Below are 24,952 nucleotides of genomic sequence, written 5' to 3'. Positions count from 1 at the left end.
GATCACCGGTTTCCTCCATTCATTCTTAGTTATTTGAATTTAGCTTAATTAAAATTGACCTTCTAGTATGTAGGTACATAGATCCTAGTTAACAGGCAATAGGTCAATAATTAAAGTCAAATATTTCTTCATAACATGATTTTCAGAAAACTTTTTCAATTTATTTAAACACTGGCGACCCGTCCCAGCTTCGCACGGGTGCTAAGTAAGTCATATAACCTTCCTCTTGAATCACCCTATCTATTAAAAAACCCGCATCAAAATCCGTTGCGTAGTTTAAAGTTCTAAGCAGACAGACAACGGAAAGCGACTTTGTTTTATTACTATGTAGTGATTTAAATAAGTAGGTAGTTACAATCCGATCGAGTTAACTGCGCACCTAGCTGGAATACGACTCTTCCTCGAACTCACCCGCACACCTCCCCGCGTTCGCCCTGTCCGTACCAGAGCATCGATGTGACGCACTATGGATCGAAATTGAGATTTATGGACATAGCGAATTTTTTCACAATTTCTATTTGAAAAAAATACCTATCGATAGGTTACGTTATTCTGATGAATAAATGCTGCACAAGTTTTTGGAACCTCATAACTTCTGAACGGGCAACTTTGGGCGCGCGCTGTTAGTGTAGAATTATAGTCAACAAGCCATAAAACAAGGCTCAAGTAGTTTCAAAGCAAAATCTACCAAGGCTTAGTCGAAATCGACCACTTTATGTTTCATTCCATACAACAAAAATGGAAAATATTTTTTTCCAGCCAAACTATTGGTTTTAGAGAAAAACGTTTAATGATATTTATTCATCAGAATAACATACCCTATCGATAGGTATTTTTTTAAACAGAAATTGTGAAAAAAAGTCGCTTGCTTTATTACTATTAATTTTATTAAAATGTGTTTTTATCAGTAATTTAAGGTTAATTTACATTAATAACGTACAGAATCTTTATATTTTCGTTAAATCTTTAAAGATATTAAAAAAAAAATCACTTTTACTTACTTTTTTTTAATTTTTCAGAACCTCATAACTTGTGAACGGGCAACTTTGGGAGCGCGCTGATAGTGTAGAATTATAGTCAACAAGCCATAGAACAAGGCTCAAGTAGTTTCAAAGCAAGATCTATCAAGGCTTAGTAGAAATCGACCACTTTATGTTTCATTCCATACAACGAAAATAGAAAATATTTTTTTCCAGCCAAACTATTGGTTTTAGAGAAAAAGTTGGGCAGCATTTATTCATCAGAATAACGTAACCTATCGATAGGTAATTTTTTCAAATAGAAATTGTGAAAAAAATCGCTATGTCCATAAATCTCAATTTCGATCCATAGTGTGACGTCACGACTGCCAGGTGCGCAGTAAACTCGACCTGGTTGTAGGTGAGATGTCCCTAGGAGCGTGTTAATACACGAATGTATAATTGTGTATATTACACTAATATACAAGATAAGAGATGTCTTATTGTAAACAATGCGTTATTTTTACACAGATTTGAAGAGGCCTTTGTTGATAAGGCTTTTTATTTATTTAAACATAGACATGAAATAATAGAGATTAAAATAAGTACTCATTAGCGGTTTTAAATTTTAAAGATTCAGAAAATTCAATTCATTATCATTTTGCCTACTTAAGGTAATAAAGCATTGAATTACTTGTGCTGATACAATGTTCGAAATATTGTTTACTTTTATAGGTTTTGTAAGTCAGCTAAAACTTTATTACTTTGTAAATTTTGTAGTAGTTATTTATTATTCTTTTATGACAATTAAGTACAAAGTTTCCTGTCAGTACAATATTATAGGATTTAAGCATTGTTATGGGACTTTTATAAAAAAAGCTTTAAGATATTTCAGAGAACCTTCAAAACTGAATATTTAAGTATACTTAATTCGAGATAACGTGAGTCATTCAAAGATAAACGAATCTTGTTACTGTGATATCCCAGAAGCCCGCGTAATATAAAATATGAAATTTCCTTACTTATTTATACAAAAACAATGTATTGGATCATAAAATATAAACTTTACATGTTACATGCTACTTAGTTATATTTACGAAGTATAACTTACACTTAGCGTGTAATACCGCTACTACAATTGAAACATAATAATTATTACTATTTCTATTCTAATTATTCATTGTACATAAAGTTACATCCGTATTTATACATTATACTTTATTGTCTATAATTTATTGGTGACTGTGTCTAATGGACCTTGAAAATGACAGTATGATATTTAATTTCGACCTTACGCTATTGAACATAAGAAACGCCACGTCTATTTAACAAACAGCTGTTTGCATTATGAATACCGATGTAAGACCAAATAAGGCATACTTACAGCTATGTCCAGGGTAGAAGTGGAAGACATGTCTATAGTAAATACCCCAGCACCACTGGGCGAAGGTACCACCTTGGTACCACGTTTCGGCATCTTGAAACAACTGACGACTTTGTAAGTGCGTACCATGATCACTGGCTATCACTTCACTGTAAAACTTCACAAGATCACTAAACAAACAAATGACAACACTATTTTGATTCAAAAAACAAATGCCACGACACTTTTTCATTCAAAAATGGAACGGCGACAGTGTTTTGTTTCGCGGCGCGAGGCGGCGTGCGCCTGGGCAACTTGAGCGCTGGCGAATGACAGGTTTAGGTCATTACGCTCGCGAACGTTACGGGTGGTTTGCCGTGAGTCAGCCAGGTAGAGCCATCTACAGATGTTGAGATAGGTAGTCTTGACGACACGGAGTGACGTCATGAAATTATCTTTTTCTTGTTTGCATCCGCCATTTTTTTGTTTAACAGCCAGTTAGATGCAAAAGTAGTTTTTATTTTGACTCTACTGTGCCTAAACGTCTACACCCTCTAAATTGAGCTTGTGAGTATAAATTAGATTTTAAGAATATCATTAAAATTACTAATTAATTATACGCAATAAGCGTTAATTTTGCACCAATTAATTCTTAATTATTGTTTCTACCAATAAATATTTAAAGGGTCATTAGTATTGAGTATAATGGAGTACCAATCACACAAGTTGGTAATTAAAACATAAAAAAGTGATCCAAAACAATCAAATGCAATAATCTAGTGTAGTTTCAAGTGTAATTAAAATACCACGCGACTGAGAATGTAAGATGTAATTTCTTTATTTTGTTCTTACATCTTAATATTATTCGTCGATGTGATTGATTAATTATATTTTAATATTAAATAAAATAAAATGTCATTTGCTTAAACAAACAATATTAATTGACACTTTATTATAAAATACGTTAGAATTATTATTAATTATTTGAATATGAAACCAATCACACTCATAATGAGTACTATGTATTTAATATACATAAAAACTGTTTTCATTGATTATACATTTAATGATACATTTATATTAGTAGTATTTTTATATTCTTGAATTTCCAAGTAGATACGATCATTAATGGTAAGATTTTGGTGCCTTATGCTCTGTTAAAATAGTTTTAGTTCAGGTGAGTTGCAGTCCAAGAGCTTCCTCGATGTGAATAAAAAAGTTGTTATCTAATTATTGTATCTAAATGATGTACTAGTTGTAGTAAGTACCTATATCTAGGGTAAGCACCAACTAAATATATTACTTCTTTAAAAAATAATTATCATTAAAGCGAGTCAAAATTAATAAATTCACAATTACCCAACACAAAACCTTCGAGCCGATATTATTCAGTATAAATCGATTCATTAGTGAGTTCTATAATACGATAGCGTGCCACAAGCCACAAATGATAATTCAATAAAAATGCGTAGGTAGAGTTCTTAAATGTCAATATCAGGTAGGGATCCGTACCTGCATATATAATCTAGAAATCTAGTTGGGTATTTTATCTTCCAAATAAAGATTCTTTATACACGCAGCAGCTTCTTTAGACAAGCGAGAGTTTTAATTCTAAAATAACTTCGCTTCAGTTTTTTTGTCAAGTTCCCATTGCTTTCTTATTTTTCTTAGCTGGAATCAGCTGGACAAAGGCCTCTCCCAAAGATTTTCATAGCGACCGATCCTACGCTGCCTGCATCCAGGCGCTTCCCGCAACCTTCCAAAAGTAAACTGAGATATTATTATAGGTATGGATGGATAGGTATAAACTAATAATAATTTCTCAAATGTTATAGTGTCATGCTTCTCAATCTGGACTGTTACTTAGCTTTATTATTAGTTTTTTTTAAAGAGATAACTTGGCATTGTCATTCTCACTAAAATGTCTCTGGGGTGGTGGCGTAGTGAGGCGGGTCGTTACATTCCCTCTAATATGGTCGAGTGAAGCGATGGCTGGTTCACTCGTCATGTCTGTGAACAGGCGCTGCTTTCGGGGACTGGTCAATCCAAGTTATTCAAATTTATGTATGCGAGTCATTTCTACTAGTACCTTAATATGTAAGTCTAGATATTAGCACGTCACTACCTTGTTTAATATACCACGCAATCTTGTATACCCATTCTTATGATACACCATACAAGAATGCATGGTAAATTCAGTGAACTGCTCCTGAATCGAATGTACCTACTACTACTATTTCTATTTATTTATATTAACCGGCAGACAGTGGTGACTGAGTTTGTTGCGGCGCTTCTTCTCAGCACTTGCCAAATGTTGGTCTCGAAGCGCTGGTAGGGTAAAAAGATTATGAGACATGTAGAGGCTCCTTAAGAGCATATGACGATTTGTAAGAACTATTTATTAGTCTAAACAAATAAAGAAATTTTGACTTTGACTTTGACTTTAGGCCTCTGTTTAAAAAATGATGGTATATAGGCCTCCTGTATAACCATGATCAGCAACTTACCTGCCTATGAGACCCAACCTGAAGTAGTCATGGGAAATAGAGTAACTGCTATGAAAACTGGAAAAGAAAAGAAAAATAAAGAAATAAGTCGATGTTAATCACCTACCTACAATTTCCCTAAAAATGCTTTTGGCAGACGGCGAGTAGTTATACAGAACCTTAGGGCTATATTTCACCGGGACACCATGGCGGCGCAACCAGTAGCCGGCTACCAACAAAATGTATACAGCTCTATAGAGAGTTGCTCACCTGGTGTCCGTTTGGTTGCACAAAGCTGTATACATTTTGTTGGTAGCGGCGACTGGTTGCTCCGCCATGGTGTCCCGGTGAAATATAGCCCTTATAGAAGAAGTTCACTCAATACTTTATTGCTTCACCACATTAGCATTTAGGTCTTACAAATCAAGCAGAACAATGTGGACCCAGTCAGGGCACAGCAACCTTTGGAAGTTGAACTTAATATTGGTTTTTGGATTACCCAACGAAACCCTAAAGAGTCCGATCGAGTCTGCACATTGGATTTGCATTTCAAATGCGTATGCCATTATGCTTATAGTGAAAGTTCCAATGACTTGCAAAGGATTAAAACACGGTTTAGCGATTGTAAACGAACACCATTAGGGTATTAATACATCTATAAGTTCACTCCATTATCACTACGTAACATGAGTAACGAACTAAAGTCGCTGACATAGCCCTACGGATTAGCAAGCTGAAGTGGCAATGGGCAGGGCACATAGTGCGCAGAACTGACGGCCGATGGGGCAGCAAGGTTCTGGAATGGAGGCCGCGTACCGGAAGGCGCAGCGTGGGACGTCCACCTACAAGGTGGACCGACGACATCGTAAAGGTAGCAGGGAAGCGCTGGACGCAGGCCGCTACCAATCGATCAACATGGAAAGCATTGGGGGAGGCTTATATTCAGCAGTGGACGTCCTATGGCTGAAATGATGATGATGATGATGAATCAAGCAGAACAATGTAGACCCAGTCATGGCACAGCAACCTTTGGAAGTTGAACTTAATATTGGTTTTTGGATTACCCAACGGAACCCTAAAGAGTCCGATCGAGTCTGCACATTGGATTTGCATTTCAAATGCGTATGCCATTATGCTTATAGTGAAAGTTCCAATGACTTGCAAAGGATTAAAACACGGTTTAGCGATTGTAAACTAACACCATTAGGGTATTAATACATCTATAAGTTCACTCCATTATCACTACGTAACATGAGTAACGAACTAATAAAGTCGCTGACATAGCCCGACGGATTAGCAAGCTGAAGTGGCAATGGGCAGGGCACATAGTGCGCAGAACTGACGGCCGATGGGGCAGCAAGGTTCTGGAATGGAGGCCGCGTACCGGAAGGCGCAGCGTGGGACGTCCACCTACAAGGTGGACCGACGACATCGTAAAGGTAGCAGGGAAGCGCTGGACGCAGGCCGCTACCAATCGATCAACGTGGAAAGCATTAGGGGAGGCCTATGTTCAGCAGTGGACCTCCTATGGCTGACATGATGATGATGATGAACATGAGTATTACTTGAATTAGACTACCTTGTTACTGTCTGTTATGTTCAAGCTATAGTCCAGTGCTTAGATCAGTCAGTGCCTGTGGTATGGGAGCGGCACGGGAGGGCACACATTGACATAATAGGGATGTTTCCTGGGTCAAAAAGCAAGAGTTTTAATTAGTCCGTCAGTTAACTTATCAAGAAATACTCTACACGTATTTTTCACTTTTTCAAACTAATGAAAATTTAAAGAGATAAAGCGCGCCAAAGTTCATAAGAACAGGCCCGTGACGTCAATGCGTGCATAAAAGTGCCGCACGTTGCGACGTCGTGCGGAACTTCAACGCACCATAACTATGTAATCATTTGTTAGATTGACAAATAAAAATATATGTGTCCAATATTTTTTGATATTAAACATTACGGACTAAAAAAACTTTTTTAGGAAACTAGGCTGAGTTGCACCACCTATTTTTTTTGTCAGGAAATGCATGAAATTGCATACCCTCTGGCCCGGGGGAACCAATGGGTTATGTGAGGCTCTCCCTGCCAGATGGGCAGGGCCTACTCACTAAAACCTGACGGTGTCCTCCCGAAGTCTTTGGGACGGAGCTGCGAGTTATTGTCCGAGCTAGACGGCCTAGACATTCTTTCGCGGCTCCGCCCTAGACTGTGGCTCGCTCTGTTTGAGCTGGCTGGCTTCAGGGGACTTTGACCGTAACTATGACGATAACCGGTGTTTTTTGTATGGAGTTTGACAGATTTTTGACGTTTGACAAAGGTAAAGTAGGATGGTGCAACCCAGCCTAAAACATGACAGAGAATACAAATCTGAAGCACATTTTGAAGTCTCGCTGACGTTTGTTTGACGTCCCAAAAACCCCCTCCTGTGCCGCTCTCATACCTCAGCCACTGACTAAATTAATCGCTAGTATGGTCTATGTCTAAGCAAGTATTCTCTTGAATACTTATAGAAGTGTTCGAGAGAATACTTATAGAAGTGTTCGAGAGAATACTTGCTCAAACTAGGAAAGGAAATTTTCTTTAAAAAAGATGCATTTTTTCATTCGCTCGCCTTTTGATTAGAAACATTTACCTACATAGTTCATGCAATATGTCATACCTACTTTCTAGCGGTGACATGACATTGTACATGGCTGAAAATCTGTTGTTTGGCGACTACCTTACTACTACCTTAGTACTTAGATTTCTTTGAATGTTATCATATCACGTCACGTTTTAACGTTTTAAGAAACCTTTAAAAGGCTTTTGAAACTACGAGTATTAATTACAAGATAAAACATTTATTTTAAGAAAAAACTCAATTTTATAACATTTAAAACAATCTGATGCTCTCAATCCTCTTGAAGAGCTTGATCTTCATCATGATGACGCCGAGTATCCAGTCGGCTGTCAACTTGACGAAACGCACGTCGTGGTCGCTCTTATGGCCTTCGATCCTGAAGGTTAACTGGTGACAGAAACGTATTCATCATCATCACCATCGTTACCATTACATACCATCAACAATTCATTTTCATCACGACTACCACCACCAGTACCGCTATCATAATCATCATGCTTTTCACCTAAATCATCATCATCATTACTTTCGTCATCATCATCAGTCCATGTCAGTCCAGTGCTGACTGGACACAGGCCTCCTCCACTAAATAGAAGTTAGTCAAATGACGTCCACTGCTGGACAAAGGCCTCCTCCAAGGATTTTCACACCATAAGTTCTTTATTATGACTTATCGTTTACAATGTTACTTTATTGTTTAGTTTCCTAGACAATCGTAGACTCGTTGTTTAAGTCAGTATCATTAAAGCAGCTAAATCAGACAATATTAGGGCTAAAATAGCAAAAGAATGTATGTAAACATGGTAGTGTCATTTGGTAAATTATTTTATCTCTTTGACTCATTCATTACTAATACAAAATTAGCCTGGAATAGGAATTGTTCAAAACCCTGATAAAGCACGTAAACTATCAAAAACTCAATAATACTTATTTACATTTCTAACGACGACTCTATGTTGACATAAATTATTTTACCAATTTAGTTAACTAAAATTATGAATATCTTGTTAGTTTACATTTCATATTTTTTATTTAGAACACATAACTAATTTTAGGACCGACTTTTGCCTATTTAAGTACAAGTTTTATTATCTAACATAGTTACAATATTATTTCATGATAAACTGTTACAAATTGTAACAAAAACTATGCAGAACGCAGGATATTGAAGGCTTTTTTGACCGGAAGGAAAGTGCAATGTAGAAATTGGTTCGCATTCATATTGGACGAGTCTTATTACAATTTAAAACAATTTTGTGATTAAATATAATAAGTATACATTGCCATTGCTATAATAGGTACGTGTACAACGATAGTATCGAATGATAATTACCGATAATGTAAATACAGCAGTTTTCTTATTGATTTATTGATTGTTTGATCCGTATTTCCGTATTTCCGTATTTAGAGTTGAAAGCGGTAATAATAATAATCATTCTTAAATGGAAATAAAAGATTACATTCTAGTTAACTTTCAACAAACATTCAAAGCTAGTTAGAAACCTCATCGCATGTGTTTTAGTAGTTATATTATGGCTATAAATTAATGTAATGTAAATATACTTATAATTCACAATATTATAATATTATACCCTTTTCCTCATAATCGAGATTGTTTAAATACAGTTAACACCAATTCAGAACCATCGTTTCAACCGAATTTCGTCCACTAGCTAGACGTAGGCCTGCCTCAAGGATTTCCACGACTAGTTCTGCTCCCCGTATCCAAATGTTTGCCGCAACCTTCACATGATCATCGGCTCACCGAGTGGGAGTATGAACCTAACCGCGTTATTATTAAGATCCAAACACAAAAGTCAACATTTTGTCTGTAAAGGTTCGTTCGTCGTTTCAGCAAAATGATGCCCACTGCTGGACAAAGGTCTCCCCAAGGATTCCCATAACGACCGCTCCTGCGCTGTCCGCATCCAGGCTCTTCCCCGCATCAAGGTTCGTTTGTTCGTTCGTTCATTCGTTTCAGCCAAATAACGTCCACTGCTGGACAAAGGCCTCCCCCAAGGCAGCATCAAGGTTAAAGTTAGGAAAGTATACTGGTGTAGGTACTTACAGAAGGCACACCCTTCAACTCCAAAGGCTCAAGATGTTTATCTTCAACTCTGAAGAAGACAGAAACAGTGGCTTGTGGGATGGGATACGACACCGTCGGCTGACTAAAGACTGCCTGTAGAAGAAGAATTATTCAAATTCAGTTGACAGCACGTTGTGCTCAGCACGTGTACACAAATTCGTTGCAAAATAGCCCTTATTAGCTAGCCCATAATATAAGTTTGCTACTGGTGTATCATCATGGTCTTTACTGCATGAAGAAAAGCTTTTCAAGGCACTTACGAGAACTAATTATCCTTGCCAAGATATTAGAATATTTTGGCTGGTGTTGAGAAGTAAGAGAAACACCATTTACATTCCAGATATAAATATTTTCATCTTCTTTTTTTATTTTATATTTTTCACATGAATTTTCTTAAGAGATGTGATGACTATAATCTGTTGCTTCAATATTTTACTTTAATTTGGTTTATAAGGTTTGTTAGAGTTTTATAATTGACCCTTACGATCGAGGCAATAAAAGTACAGGTGTAAATTCTTACGAATTTTAGTCGGTTCGATTCACGGATTTGGCAAGCGAATTTTCGAAAATTTATGAATGGAGTTTTCTTTCGTTTCAAAAATAAAGGAATGTTTTCTTTGTGTAAAATTTTATATCTACACTATAAAGAGTATTTTCAGTTCAGGTGACAGTACAAAATTCCACCCTATAAAATGTATTGACTACCACCTATAAAGTATTTGAACCTACCTCAAAGTAGTAATACTGCGAGCATTCGTCCTTAGAGCTCCCCTTGTACCACAGGACATACTTCAGGGTACTTGTCAGCTTCCACTTCTTCTCGATGGTGTCCTTGATCAGGTCCTCGCAGGTGATGGCCAGGGGGCTGTGCAAGCTGGTGAGGACTACCTTAGGTCTTCCGGAGAGAAGGTTCCTGCTTTCTGGAAAGACGACACAGGGGTTATTTTAGGAATTTGGTGCCTAAAATAAGTGATAGATTCCAAAAATATTGGGAGATTTTATATTCCATTTTCAGAGCATTTGGGAACCAACCATACAAACCAGACTAGAGCATACCTTTGAGAAAATAAAAGACCAAGGTTGCTTTTTGTTGAAATTGATGAAAATAGTAATTAATAGTAATAGTAAAAATATTTTTATTTCTGAAGCATTTCTTAGTCATAGCCGTTGCAATGACTTTCCTTGTCTTTATCCTTTTTATCATCTTCAGGAAAATATTTATCGTAGATACAAAAAGATACCTATATTCTCAGAATACGGAACAAACCAGAAACCGTCAACGGGCGTAAATGTGTATTCATATAAATTACTCCAAATCGCACTAATTTGACTTTAGAGCAATTAGTCAATGGCCGGCGCGCGCATTGTTTACATATCCGTCAGATTGACACTTTATAATTAAATTATGCCGTCTTGTGCCGTTCCAACATGTAAGAATGCTACTGGAATTACGAAGAAAGTGCATGGGATCATGTTTTATCCGTAAGTAGCACATTTCCAATTCATTTTAATTAAATAATAATTTTCAAAAAAAATCACGGTTGTATTTTGTAAGTGTTGCCACAGGTCAACGGAATATTTTACCCTACTTTTTTATATTGAATTACATTTGTCTATAAAAAATTCACGCGTTAATTTTGTTAGCGTTACCACAGAATAATGGAATATTTTCCCCCATCCTTTTTGTTTTAATTAGTTTTTAGTGTAATTTCATCCATGACATGACAACCTGATTAATTAAATTATAAGTGCCACTTGTGGTCTAAACTGAATAAATATTTAGTCTCGTTCTATCGCAAAGAATCACCATTTGATAAGAGCGAGAGCAAAAACGGAAATGGATAGTTAACACTGTGGCCGTGTGTACTTATTTCACTTACTTATTTTTTACTTGTTTAACATCTCTTTAAAAAATTACATAATTTTACCCCAAAAATGGGGGTGTCACACGGCGCTAGTAACACTAAAGGGGGTAGAGGGGCGCGGGAGGGGAAGTATTTTGGACACAAGTTGCCGCGTAGAAATGTTATCAAACACTCCTTCTGGTTTGTTCTGTATTCTGAGCCTATATTTTGTTAATTGCACAATCGTTCTTAATCATCATCATCATTTCAGCCACGACGTCCACTGCTGAACATAGGCCTCCCCCAATGACTTCCATTTGTCCACATCGCACGGTTGGAAGCGGCCTGCATCCAGGGCCTTCCTGCTACCTTACATCGCCCGGTTGGTAGAGGCTTGCATCCAGCGCCATCCTGCTACCTTTAAGCGTTCTTATTACCACTACATAAGCTACAGAATTTAGCTTGATGAGCCGTTATCAATACCTGCAAGTTGTCTCAGCGTTTGCCTTTCCCCCAATTTCTCCCGAGCCTGGTTGATCACAGAAACTAAAGTATCGATCGCTTGTTCTTCATAGGACTTGATTTCTGGTATATTCATGGTGAATAATTATTTTATGCAAAAATTTTGCGATTTGTTTACAAATTTACGAATAAGTGACAAGACAAGAGGTGACTGTCAAAATGAAATTGACGAATACATTTTTTGGTTTGACAAATTTTTGTGTCAAAGAAAGGTTTTATTGTATTCATAACTAATCCGACCCAATCCAATGACATAAAAACATCTTAGACCCAGTCCAACGAAGGTGGTTTTGCCTCTTAAAAATGTGTTCATAAACTTTCTTGTGAAATCAGGAAAAGCCTTTCAGATTGTACCTGTATCTCCGGGATTTTCCTCTGTTCAATATAACCTTACTCCTGCTTAAATGAATTTTTGAAAATTGATGAATAGGTCAAGCAAGCTGCTTTTGAGTTTTTCTCTTAACAAAATCACTTAGCGATGCATTTTTCTGATAGTTAAACAATTGCTACTACATAGTTTTCATTTGTATGCAAGCCGTATTCTCAAACATTGGCAATATAAAACCAATACCAATGCGTCAGGCGAGCGAAAGTAAATATGTGTGAGTCACTCCTTCCACTGAATGGCAGACTGGTATTTGCACAACTTACAACATGACCCCGTTAAAAAATCTTCGAAGAAAAGCAGATTAAAGTGTGCTAGAAGCAGTCTGAGATTTTTCAATCTTTGCAAAAATTAATTAAAACCTACTAACACCAAAAATATATTTCTGTATTGTAATATTGTCACACATGATCTGGTAAATAAAAATATCTTTATCTTTATTAAGATAGGTACACGCCAGTAGTAATTACATGGATATCTTTAGGTATGGGAGTAACTTCTTCTGTATACTATGGGAGAGTTATTGATGGTGGCACTGTATTCAGTAGGTAATGTGGAAGTACCTACACCCTTGATTTTCTATCCTCTGATTATACGAAACTTTGTTACTACAGGTATCTAAGTTCTTTAAGGCTAGGCGCAAACCACCCACTTTTAGTTGGACATGTATGAAAGTGCGCACATTAGACCGATTTGGTATGGGTGAATCTTCATACAAATTAAAATCGGGTCCAACTATCGGCCGACTAAAAGTCGGTGGTCTGCGCCTAGGCTAAAACGCCCCTGGAAAACACTGAATTGTGAAAACGTGATGTCATACATAGTACCTACATAGTGTTTATGTAGAGCCTTTTTTGGGTCTATACACTTCAGTTTCAGTAGTCAAGCTACAGATGCAGACTGTGCAGGAATTACAGTGCTGCAGTGGTGAGAGTTATAATTTACGCACCTACTAGTGGAGTGTTTAAGTAATAAAATTTTATTACATCTACACGATAAGGAACTGCCTAGAAGCAAATTAACTTCTTCTTTAAACCCTAAGTTACGTACCCAAGATAAGTGTATTTTGGGGTCTAAAAATATTGACTTAAATAAACTTGTTTAAATAAATAAATCGTTTTTAAATTAGTTTGTAAACTTTGTTTTGGTATTTTTAGGTTTACTTATCTGAGTAGCATTACAATGAGTAGGTATTGGTTTTACTTATTTAACTAACTATATTGGTTATTCTGTTTTTCCATTGCAAATGTTGAAGTACGAGTGGTTAAACAAGTACTCGTACTACCAGTATCCTTAGAATAAGTAAATATTTTCCTTCTAAAGTACTTATTGCTATCGGTATTACCTACTATGATTGCCTCTAAGGCTTAGTTGCACCACCTAACTTTAACAGTAACTATGACGATAACCGGTGTGTTTTGTATGGAGTTTGACAGATTTTTGACGTTTCTCAAAGTTTAAGTAAGATGGTGCAACCCAGCCTAAGTGTTACTGAATGACTCAAAGATAAATTAATATGATTATGTATAACTTTTAAATATTTTATTTTGAAGGACATTAAACTATTATGTACAGGGATTTAAGTGACTATTTTTAATGATTAAGTGGTACATTTTTATAACAATAAAACACTATGACTTATTTGTTTTCGTTACTGTTAGGAAAAAGTTTGTCAAAAGCTAGAAAGTACAATAATTTTATTAACTTGTGTACCGCAAACGTTACCCAAATTTACTAGACACTACAACTATGTATTGATATGTAATGATAAATAAAGCACTAATTAGTTATTATTAATACCTACTTCGACACTTTTAGTTTGCGTTAACGTTTGAAGTATTTTCATGTAAGGCCACAGGTAAGGCTCACAAAAAACATCACACAAATAAAGCACTTGCATTCTAATGCGTGTTCCTCTCAAAGAAAATACGTATTTAATCTCTTAAAGCATTGGTTCCCAAAGTGGGAGGCGCTTAAAAGGGGGGCGCGGGCTATCTGTGTAGTAGTATAAAAACCTGCGACTGCTGAGAGAATGCATTCCAGACTGCTCGATACGACCAATAAATAATCTTGACTGGAGGAGTAGGCGGGGGCGCGGAATTTTTTGTATGGTCGAAAGGGGGCGCGTCTCAAATAAGCTTGGAAACCAATGTCTTAAAGCATTATCAGTACACGTCATCTTGCTTGAGCGTCTCTATTAAAAAAAGTGGACGCTATAACTCATCAAATGAAGCAACAAATGGTCGCATTTAAACGTAGTTCCTCTCCAAACAACATGTTACGTGACCTACTGCGTTGGAACGACCGCTGGACGTAGTTAATCGGTCAGCACCTCTAGCACGAACAACTTTCGACTTCGAATCGTTTGCGTATTCAAAAGATTTTGTATTGTATGAAAACATAAACAGCGCACATGTGACGTAGTGAACTTAGTATGAGAAATGATAGCACGAAACTAATTTTGACAATCGAGATCGTCACGTTATTGTTGAATTTGAAGGCTGTGTATCGAATTTTGTCGAATACGCAAACGATACGAAGACGAAAGTTTTTCGTGCTAGAAGTGCATAGAGTTTACGACTGCTGTTGACGTGGTCAGCCAAGTTGACAGTCTGACAGCCAACGTCAGTCCCCAGAGGCGGTGGCGCGTGTCGTATGGTGCTCACGTGTGATTCATGCGAGATTGTTGCTATAACATGATGCTGGAGCCACGAAAACGAGTGAATGGATGTGGCACATTAAACAGCAATAACTTCATAATAAAGTTAATACAATCCTTGCCCAGTCGACCCAACTGTAAGAAGATAAAAGATTCCATTCGCAAAGTCTTAACGTTTGAAATCCCACTCTCCTAAAAACATTCCTTTAAGACTGTACCTACTCGTAGTTAAAAGGTATTTTGTAAAAACGAGCACGAAACTAATCCCACCTCTCGTTTCCACCGCTGCAACTCCTGTGTAGCCAGGATCTACAGCTTGAGAGCCAATAAAAACCCAAGGAGTATCATTGGACCCGCAATGAAATTAATCAGAAGAACATAGGAGGAGTTCGAAGTTAAGGTTCGACTTCCCTCCATTGGAAGCCGGGTGACAGTAAAAACGTGCAGCTTAATATGGTAATTTTGATTGATTTACAGGACTGTTCATACTGCTCCGAATCCGCAATAGGAAATCAGTATCCTGTAGCACCATCTATCAATGAAATTTATCAATTCCAAATCCAAATTCTTTATATTACCATGTAGACCTTTTTCAGGGCACACGCACGTCCCAAACATAACTTGCCCTTCAGCACAGCATATCGGCTGGTGTAATAACTGTCATGTGTAACAATAAATAGATGAAACATACATGAACAGTCATAATAGTTAGTTATTTCTTATCACTTCAGTAAAACTAACAGATAACCTTTGATTTATTAGATTACAAAGAACGCACGCCTATTATGGTCTATTTTCAGCTACCACAATTTTGAAAATAAGTTCTTCTTCTTTTTGTGTCGACAATAAACCTACAGTGTCAGCCCAAAACTCCACCACAAGAGTGGCGTTGTCAGCAGCACTCATCAAATCCTCCTGAGTGCAGTTGCTTGGGCACTCAGGGCACGACATCAGGTGCTTCATCGACTGGGGAACAAAACCGCACCTGCACTCCATGTTTAAGCCATCCAAGAAGAAAATAAGTCTATGTTAATATTCTGACGTTAGAAGTAAATTAACCTGATTCATACAAAAGAACTTTGTTGATAAGACAAAAAAGTAAATCTTGTAAACAGCATTCATAAGCACCTAACAGAAAACGAAGAATTTACAATTATTCCATTTACGTAATCTAATTAATTCAATCGCTATTAAAATGCTAATGAGTCATCATGCATGCTACCGCAATTAACACCGCGTTGTCACGAAGGTAATTTTAACATGTCAACGAAAACATTAACGTAAAGCCATTTATCACAATGATTCACATCTCAAATACGAGTTGATAAGGAAAGTTATAGATGCCACATCCAATATACCGTTGCTCACATATCGTTGGCCTGCTGCGCGCACGCACACTGTCAGTTGTGAGACACAGCTCGTGGGTTACGGTTTCCCAGTTCCGATTTTTCAAACGAAAGTTGTTCTATTTTGTTTGACAGTCGTTTGTTTACGTTTACTGTGAGAACTTGAAGTACTTTTATCGACGCGTGTAGTAATCACGGTTGTTAGGTACTTTGTAGTTGTTATCGATGTTTTAAAATTTTATCGATTGTGTAGTGTTATTTCGATTTAGTTTAACGTTACGGCGTTGTGTGTTGGTAAATAAAGACTTTATTACTATGACTTTGAGTTAAAACTACAACTTAATACCAGTGAAAACATTTGAAACATTTACAAGTGAAGATAGAGTATGGGTGCCCTAGATTGCATGTCAAGCGGAAAAATGCAACTAGCTGACAGTACAGAAGTGTTCGCCATCAGTACATCATCGAATACTACTTTGAATGAACCGGTATGTAACTTTTTATTAATTGTAGGTTTGAACTGAATGGTCAATGTATGACTGATTCGAGAACGTATTGTTAATTTAATACGTAGGCCTTTCCATGGTTATCATAAACAGCGCCATCTAGTCGTAAACTTAGCAAAACTTAGACTCTAGGTGCCTGGACAATATCACAAGAAAAACTGTTTTCTGAAAATACATACGTAATGTAGGTTACATGAGAATACCTAAGAAAATAACATTATTATGTATCTAAATTTGATAATTCTAAATTAATCTCGGTTCTAAATTTGACAGTTGTAATTTGGTATTAGATACCTACAAATCGGCGAGATTGATAGTTGTAATTTAGTATTTGGTACCTACATAATAACATTGATCTTCCCTTCTAAATAAAATTGTGTGTGAATTTCGGTTATCAGGTACCTAATTACAAAAAATATTCAGTAGGTAAGGCATAACAACACAAAATTTACTTGAATAGAATTTGCAATTGTTGCTCTTCTTATCAACATGATTGCTTGAGGTATTCAACTTTCTCTCTTATCTCATCATCATCATCATCATCTCAGCCATAGGACGTCCATTGCTGAACATAGGCCTCCCCCAATGCTTTCCATGCTGCCCGGTTGGTAGCGGCCTGCGTCCAGCGCTTTCCTGCTACCTTTACTTATGATGTCGTCTCCCTTATCTACCATCTTTTGTCTACACTATTGATATTTTTTTATTTTCTGACACGTTATTAACATAGCATAAACAATCAGTTGCTAGATTGTAAAGGAACACACTCAAGACAAACAAAGATAATATGCAAACTCATTTACTTATATCTTTAAATACGTTATCTCACAAAATCTTGGATCATTTGTTCTAAATCTCTTTAAGTGCACGAAAAGCCTTTGTTTTCGTAACAAAAAAGTTATTTTCAGTGCATTGTCGCATTTTTGCTGGTGTGTGGTGTGACGAAAATGGTTTTTTCCTCCAGTTAGTTGACATATTTTTAAGAACTGTCAAAACGCGGCTCTACATAGAGTTTGACTGTCAAAGGGGCTCCATGAAGTCACTAACTCACTAGTCCGTATACTCAATTGACTTATTTAATGAGCTTTCAAAGCTACTAAAAGTCTAAATTTAGAAAAACTGGGAAAAACCTACAAAGTTTTAAAGATTTTCAGCTTAGAATTAAGAAGGTTTTGCTGATTAATATCCAATTAATTAATCTGGAGTGGAGGCCGCGTACCGGAAAACGCAGCGTGGGACGTCCACCCACAAGGTGGACGACGACATCATAAAGGTAGCAGGAAGGCGCTGGACGCAGGCAACTACCAACCGGGCAACATGGAAAGCATTGGGGGAGGCCTATGTTCAGCAGTGGACGTCCTATGGCTGAGATGATGATGATGATGATAAAATTAATTATCATGTGCTGTCTACAGCCAACATCACATTAGACTATATATTTTTGTTGAAAATCTCCCCTATTACTACAACTTAAGATGCCGCAACATTTAGTTTTATATGCCGTGTTGTGTACAGTCAGCGTCAAATAGTTCGTGTCACCCAAAGTAGCCAAAAAGTTGACAACACACCCTTATTCCAATGAGGGGCTATCGTTTTAGCGCTCACCAGTTAGCGCCACTGTAGAGTAAGGTCCTGTCACTTGCTAGTAGCGAAGACAGTGGCGCCAACTTGTGAGCGCTAAAGTGGTAGGAGGACTATCACATTTGCACTCATCAAGATGGCGCCACTGTAGAGTAAGGTCCTGTCAATCGCCAGGGGTGCCAACTGTTAAGTATAAAAACGATAGCCCTCATTGTAACAGTCGTGTTGCGAACTTATTGGCTACTTTGGGTGTCACGAACTATTTCACGCTGACTGTACTGCATGTCAGCGCTCCCGGATCATCTTGGCTAGACATCAGTAAAGTTATAAAAATAGATTTTAAAATATTCGGTTCCTACATCTTTATAACATTATAAAATGCATGAAAAAGGTTGAAAAACACTGGGCTAGAGGATTCCAGTTTGGTTGTGACATTGGCTCGGATGAAGCAGGCTGCCAATTCATATATTTAAAATAACTGGCTAGTTCTGGATGAAGTAAGCAAATAGGACTAATTAGAATATTCAATAAAATGTCTGTTCCCACGGATCAAACTATTACCTATTAAAAGTTTGCATAGAAAGAAAGATAGGTTCTTATCACAGATGTGGAGTTCTTATGATGTAAGTATTGGGATTTGTTAAGTTATAAAATGTAATTATTTAAATAGTTAAAGTTATTTGAAGTTTTCGTTAAAGTACATTTATTTGAGGTTAAAAAATATTTATTATCAAAATCAGTTACTTACGTTATTTCAATGCGAAAAGAGAGTGAGAAATAGATTAAAAAATGCATAACATCATTTGCAATGGTATAAAAATAAAATCCCTTATCTTATCTGGACCACCTTGTAAAGTACCAAGAAAAAAAAAACTTGTAAATTGTTTAAAGTTCATACTCCATCTTTGTCTATTGTTAAAGGCGGATATACCGCTGACACATCGTGACTCACTAAAGCAGTAATATGTTCTGCACCTTGAATACTAAAGAGTTAAATACTCACGAGAAGGCAAGGAAATATCGACCTCTTAAAACTTTTCCTTTTAGTGTTCTTTGGTATTCAACAAACCCCGTATTACCTACACCGTCTTGTATCAGGGGAATAGTCCGTATTATGAAACAATCATCGTCATCAGTAGCCGTATTCACGTAACAAAAATTCAGCGACAACAAATCGCTGAGTTGCGATCCTATCGAATAATCGTTCTATCGAAATGACCTTTGTGAATACGGATTTAGAACTGTTTTTCAATGGGACGACTTCTGAACGTCAGCGAGATTTTGTTTGTGTCAAAATACGTCAATTAGGCCACAGGTCATTTAGTATCTGTTGCAAAGTTGCAAGACACGAACTTCTCTAAGATTTACCTACTAGAGACTTAGCTGCTGAAGGATTTGACGGCACAGGGTGGCCAGATGAATTTGGGGAGGCCTGATGTTTGTCTATTTGTCACTTAGTCGCTGTTTTATATATGTAGGATGTATTTTTTACGACATTCACACCATATCATAAAGAATTAAATTAAAAAGCACAATTTTAAACGCCATCTTCGACTTGTCACATACTACAGCCTGTCCAATGACAGTTTAACTTTCCCCCGGGTCAAATTTGACCTGTAGGCCTAAGATGCGCGCCGCGATACCTATAAGCGGTTATCACGCCATTTTATCGATTTTGCCCATACATTTTGATGTCGATAAAAGTTATCACGGCGCGCATCTTAGGCCTACTGGTAGGGTTTTTATTGGTGGTCAAGGCAGATCCTGGCTACACATTGCAGGAGTTGCAGCAGTGGAAAGGAGAGGTGGGAATAGTCCCTTATAACATCTTGTGCTAGCGACCTTCCGCAAGTCATCACTCCTTACAGCTGAATGACACAACACAATTATAAATCTATATCAAGATAAGTATAAGTATCTAGATCACTCACTGCTTTTAGCAGTGAGTGATCTAGATACTTATTCAAATCCAATGCCTACCTACTTATGCTTGAGTTTAAATGGAGCTTTTACCGTCATTTTTGTAAATTTTCAATGTCGATCAGAGTCATCAGAGAGTACTCGTATAGTGTAAGAACTAGAAAGTTTCAGTGGGCTGCAGATATTGCGATATTTTGAATAATGTGTAGCCAAAATAATATCTAGTTACATAACACAGAGTACACTCTGTTATTGATTGAAGTATTTGTTATCATAACTCCGTACGAAAACGATTGTTTTAAAACAAAACGAGGCTGAAATCAATGTTTTTGTTATGATAATTTTACCGTTTTCAACAGATATTGAGACAGCCTGTTAAAAATCCATTTGTGTTAGTCTAAAGTCTGATTTTAGTTAAGATAAACCTACCTACTAAAGGAAGGAAAGAAATACTATGACATAGACGAATTAAACGTATTTTCCCAGCCAAATCTGAGGAAAGACTAAAGTTTTTACATTTAGAAGTTCTATAAGTCCTACTAAGATGTGTAATAAAGAAATTTGATTTGATTTGATTAGATTTGACCATACTGACTCTTGAAGTACAGTTTTAGTTACAGTGTATTTATAAACAATAAAGATGTATCTATTTACTTAATTACAAATCAAATATTTCTTATTGAGCTGTTTTCATAACAATAATACGATTATTAAAGTAAATATTACTTTAGAAATCTGTCACTCTCGATGATTAGATGTTATTCAAAAATGACTCTAAACTCATTACGAAATAAGTATCAGATTTTAATTGCCGGCGCGTGCGCATCGTGTGTCAAGCGCTTGATTTAAATTGGACTCAATTTGACTGGAAACGTGCAATTAGCTAAAAAAAGTACGTTAAACTTTGTTCTGTATTCTTTGATAAAGTTATTAAAATATTCATACTGTTTTAATTGTTAAGAGCATAATAGTTTATTCGTCCCAATTAAGGCAATATTGTTTATTAGAGAATAAATTTTATAATAATACATTAACTTAAAATGACTTAAAAACTAAAATTTAAAAATTACTAATGATAAAAACTATTTACAAAATAAAAAATACTTCACCCCCAGCGCCGCAGTCAGGAATGGTGCCCAAAAGGCTGGCAGCATTGCCACGTTGAATGGCCAGGCTAATTCTCTGACCAAAATAGCTGCCAGCCTTTTGATCACCGGTCACCTCGGTGAGCCTCTTTGCCAGTTCCTTATAAAAGGAACGAGCGCTTGGACCCCATGGTCCCATAGTCTCAACCCCAAACGGCACAAATATATAACTCTCATTGAGAGCTGCATATTTGCGCCGCTTGGAGCACTCAGCCGAGGCCGGCCGCCGCCGCGCCTGCGGCAAGGGAGGTACCTCCCTTGCCCTTGCCGTATGAGACGGAGCAAGCGTATATATAGTTAGGCAATTGTTTTATTTATAGTCGGTAAATATAAAACATGTTACGTAAAATTAGTGGATTAAATTAGTACCTACCTACATTACAAATCGTGAAATTTTGCTTCCAAAGAGATTTTATACGTCTCTTGATTATTTTCCCTAAGATCACTTTAAAAATAATAGAAACATAGTTAAAACAATAACTATAGAGAAAGAGCCAATGAACGTCTCTTAGTCCACTATGCTCGATTTAATTGGGTAATATTGGCAGAAGTTTCTCAAAAATAAGATAAATTTTGCTAATAAATCACACAGTCTCTAAATAAGCAGAGCGTAGTAACTATGCAGCTACTGGTATTAAATAAATAAACAAGGAAACCGTAATATAACTATTAATCAAGTCACATATCTTGCTTTCTATCAAATTCATATCATTTTTTCACCTATAAATCAAAGCATCAAGATCGTTTGAAAATTAAATAGCTAGAGCTCTACGTTCTGTTGTTACAATTATAAATACCGATATTTTCTTTAAAACTTATGTTAGACTGACTCTTACTTAGTTTCTTTCAGGGCCGAGTGAGTGCGTTTATTTACAGGAAACCTGAAATTTACTAAGAATCTATAATAATAAAGCTCGATTACCACTTACTCTATAAAAGCGAAAGGTCACTGATTGACTGACTCACTCACTCATCACGAAATCTCAGAAACTACAAGTGCTAGGAGTCTCAAATTTTGCATGGGGATTCCTTTTAGAACGTAGGTGCTCAATAAGAACGGATTTTACGAAACTTCACCCCTAAGGGGGTAAAACGGGATTCACGCGTACGAAGTCGCGGGCGGCATCTACATTATTATTGTTTATGTACTAGAATTACTGACATACCTAATAAAGGTTATAATTGACGATACTTGAGTCAATTAATTTGTAAAAGAGCGGGAAAAGCCACGGGCAAAAGCGAGTAGTAAATAAATAAATATCCTTGGACACTTTACACTGTGCCTCTAGTCCCAAACTAAGCAAAGCCTGTACTATGGGTACTAGACAACGGATAGAAACATACTTAAATACTTTTTTTTTTGTAAATACATACATATTATTACATAGTAAACACCCAGACCCGTCACAGAAATTGAAATTCATCATTTCAATTTCTGCCCGGCCGGGAATCGAACCCGGTACCTCTCGGCATAGTAGTCCGTTCTGAACCACTTCACCAAACGGCCCACGAGCTAATACGAAACTAATCCAGCAAGGCAAAAAGGATAACGACCAAGCCAACATCTATTGCGTCGTCCGTAAACTTCCATAGTCACCAATTTGTCGATTTGTCATCATCAGCCATCAAAATAGACAACAATAACAGGGTCCATGCCCGGCGATGATGACCCGGATGACCTCTGATTGTCCATACCTAACCCTCTTAGATAAATTGTCTGATTCTTCCGCGTTTGACAATACTTTAGGTTTTATGTAACATAACACGTGTACGCAAAAAGAACATTAAAATTTATGGTTCATGACACTTTTACTCTTATTTCAGTACCTCTAGTAGGAAAAACTTTCGAGTTCGTTTCGTTGCGTATTCAAAGTGTCATCGAAAAATTTTGTATGAAAAATTAAACAGCGCCCCCTATATTATAGCCGCCCTAGGGGGCGCTGTTTAATTTTTCATACAAAATTTTTCGATGACACTTTGAATACGCAACGAAACGAACTCGAAAGTTTTTCGTACTAGAGGTACAGGAGACTTATACCCGTTTTCACCATCAATCCCTAATTTTTAAGTGACCCCTACGGTAACACATAACAGGAGTTTTGATACTATAGGGATCACTTAAAAATTAGGGATTGATGGTGAAAACGGGCATTAATGGTTCTAAAAACGTAAATTTTATTTTAATAATTAAAATTTTCATTTATGCTCTGCTTTAAGAAAACTTTGGGGTGGATACGAGGCTGAGAAAAATAAGTCTACTTATTGCCATAAAATAGCACCTGCAGCGATTGTTATGGTTTTGGTTCAACTTTTTAGCTGATAAGAGTTATCACAGCAACAACATTTTCATGCAAAATGTTGGCAAGACGTTCATAATTGACACTCGCACTGTGAAAAAGTAATTGTAGAGCCAAGCTTTTTTCTCTTCGCACTGACTTTACAAATTCAAAAAAACTTCAGTCAAAAATATTGCATGGTTGTTTCGCTTTCCTCACACGAGTGAACGGTGAAAAAATTCACTGCATTGTTTATTATTTCTTGTAGCTGTTTTTCATGAGAAGTTTTTCTACTCAACAACAGATGGCGCTAACAAAAGTTTATAAGCTCGCTATCACTCTAAAACAAACAAACCACAGCTATAATTTATGTTAAGTTTTGCATGGTATTTAATCTCGAATAACAATTTCAGATACAGTCGTGTGAACTAGGCAATTGGGACGAGCACCTACGCCCACGCGCTTAGTTTATAATTCTAGACACAATTATAGCAATAACGGTCTAGACTAGACTTCTCGAGTTACAATTAATTAGGGGCATTATTTAATTTATTACGTATTATATTACTTATTATCTTAATCGCTAATTTTTGTAAGGTGCTTAGGTACATTTCAGGTGAAAAATACATTAACATTGGATAGGCATGTTACCATAATGCAACTACAAAAATGAATTTGTTAACATGCCATGTGCTTTACATAATCAAGAAAAGTAGGTAGGTACTTACTACATATTCTACGAAATACATTTTACAATGTAGAGAGACTGTTAAGGTACTGTTGCATTCTTAGTATAAGTCAATAGTGTAGTTTTATCAAATCTCCGAAATGCAACTAAATATGCAATTCATTACACAATGACTTCGCTGTGCAATTAAAAATGCATTTTTCGAAGAATTATGCTATTTAAGTAATTATGTTAAGTATCGGTCTAGCTCTTAACTCAGTGCCTGATGTATGGAAGCGGCACGGGAGGGATGACATTGACATATTATGACGTTTAATTTCACAAAAGACCTATAGATAGCGGCTAGTTCAGTGATTCGTCTCACAACACTTTCGTCCCACTGGGACGAAACACTGAATTCATAAAAATATATATTTTTCGTTCTGGATTCGTCCCATTTAATTTATTCTTTAACATAAGCTTCTTTTATTTCATTGACTTTCTGACGGTATTTAGTACCGTTATTGTAAAGAATAAATTAAATGGGACGAATCCAGAACGAAAAATAATTTTTTTTTAATTTAGTT

At 36.6% G+C, this 24,952-nt stretch overlaps 3 protein-coding genes across 5 annotated transcripts in view; 1 reads left to right on the top strand and 2 right to left on the bottom strand.

The window, feature by feature from the left end:
- Positions 1-2,637, bottom strand: part of LOC135079822 (phospholipid phosphatase 2-like) — a 130,921-nt gene extending 128,284 nt beyond the window's left edge. Inside the window, exon 1 of the mRNA XM_063974435.1 lies at positions 2,344-2,637. Within this exon, the coding sequence (XP_063830505.1) occupies positions 2,344-2,472 (129 nt within the window). The 5' untranslated portion in view covers positions 2,473-2,637. The remainder of the gene's footprint in view (positions 1-2,343) is intronic.
- LOC135079823 (phospholipid phosphatase 2-like) overlaps positions 1-24,952 on the top strand; it is a 139,858-nt gene that overhangs the window by 93,190 nt on the left and 21,716 nt on the right. For 2 of the 3 annotated variants that reach the window (XR_010258903.1, XM_063974438.1), the window contains exon 1: positions 16,331-16,761. The exons of the other annotated variant lie outside the window; for it this stretch is intronic. Coding sequence is in view for 1 of the 2 variants with exons in the window: in XM_063974438.1 (XP_063830508.1) it covers positions 16,660-16,761 (102 nt within the window). In the remaining variant the exon portion in view is untranslated. Of the gene's footprint in view, positions 1-16,330; positions 16,762-24,952 lie in introns of those variants that run through there. 3 annotated transcript variants of the gene reach the window in all.
- Positions 7,681-12,024, bottom strand: LOC135080152 (uncharacterized). Its single transcript, XM_063974836.1, has 4 exons — positions 11,845-12,024; positions 10,247-10,437; positions 9,497-9,610; positions 7,681-7,815 (listed from the first exon to the last, which is right to left on the bottom strand). Exons 1-4 carry the CDS (start codon positions 11,957-11,959, stop codon positions 7,681-7,683), a joined length of 555 nt encoding a protein of 184 aa, XP_063830906.1. The 5' UTR covers positions 11,960-12,024.

The sequence above is a fragment of the Ostrinia nubilalis genome, chromosome 17 (assembly GCF_963855985.1).
Source record: "Ostrinia nubilalis chromosome 17, ilOstNubi1.1, whole genome shotgun sequence".
Taxonomy (NCBI): domain Eukaryota; kingdom Metazoa; phylum Arthropoda; class Insecta; order Lepidoptera; family Crambidae; genus Ostrinia; species Ostrinia nubilalis.
Note: the sequence above shows the minus strand (reverse complement) of the source record. Positions and strands in the feature narration are given on the sequence as shown.

Excerpts from the sequence above, each read along its gene's own strand:
- LOC135080152 (XM_063974836.1), bottom strand. The coding sequence starts at position 11,959 with ATGAATATACCAGAAATCAAGTCCTATGAAGAACAAGCGATCGATACT. Across the intron at positions 9,611-10,246 it reads CGCAGTATTACTACTTTGAG|GCAGTCTTTAGTCAGCCGAC; the intron begins GTAGGTTCAAAT and ends CTTCTTCTACAG. Across the intron at positions 7,816-9,496 it reads AGTTGAAGGGTGTGCCTTCT|TTAACCTTCAGGATCGAAGG; the intron begins GTAAGTACCTAC and ends TTCTGTCACCAG.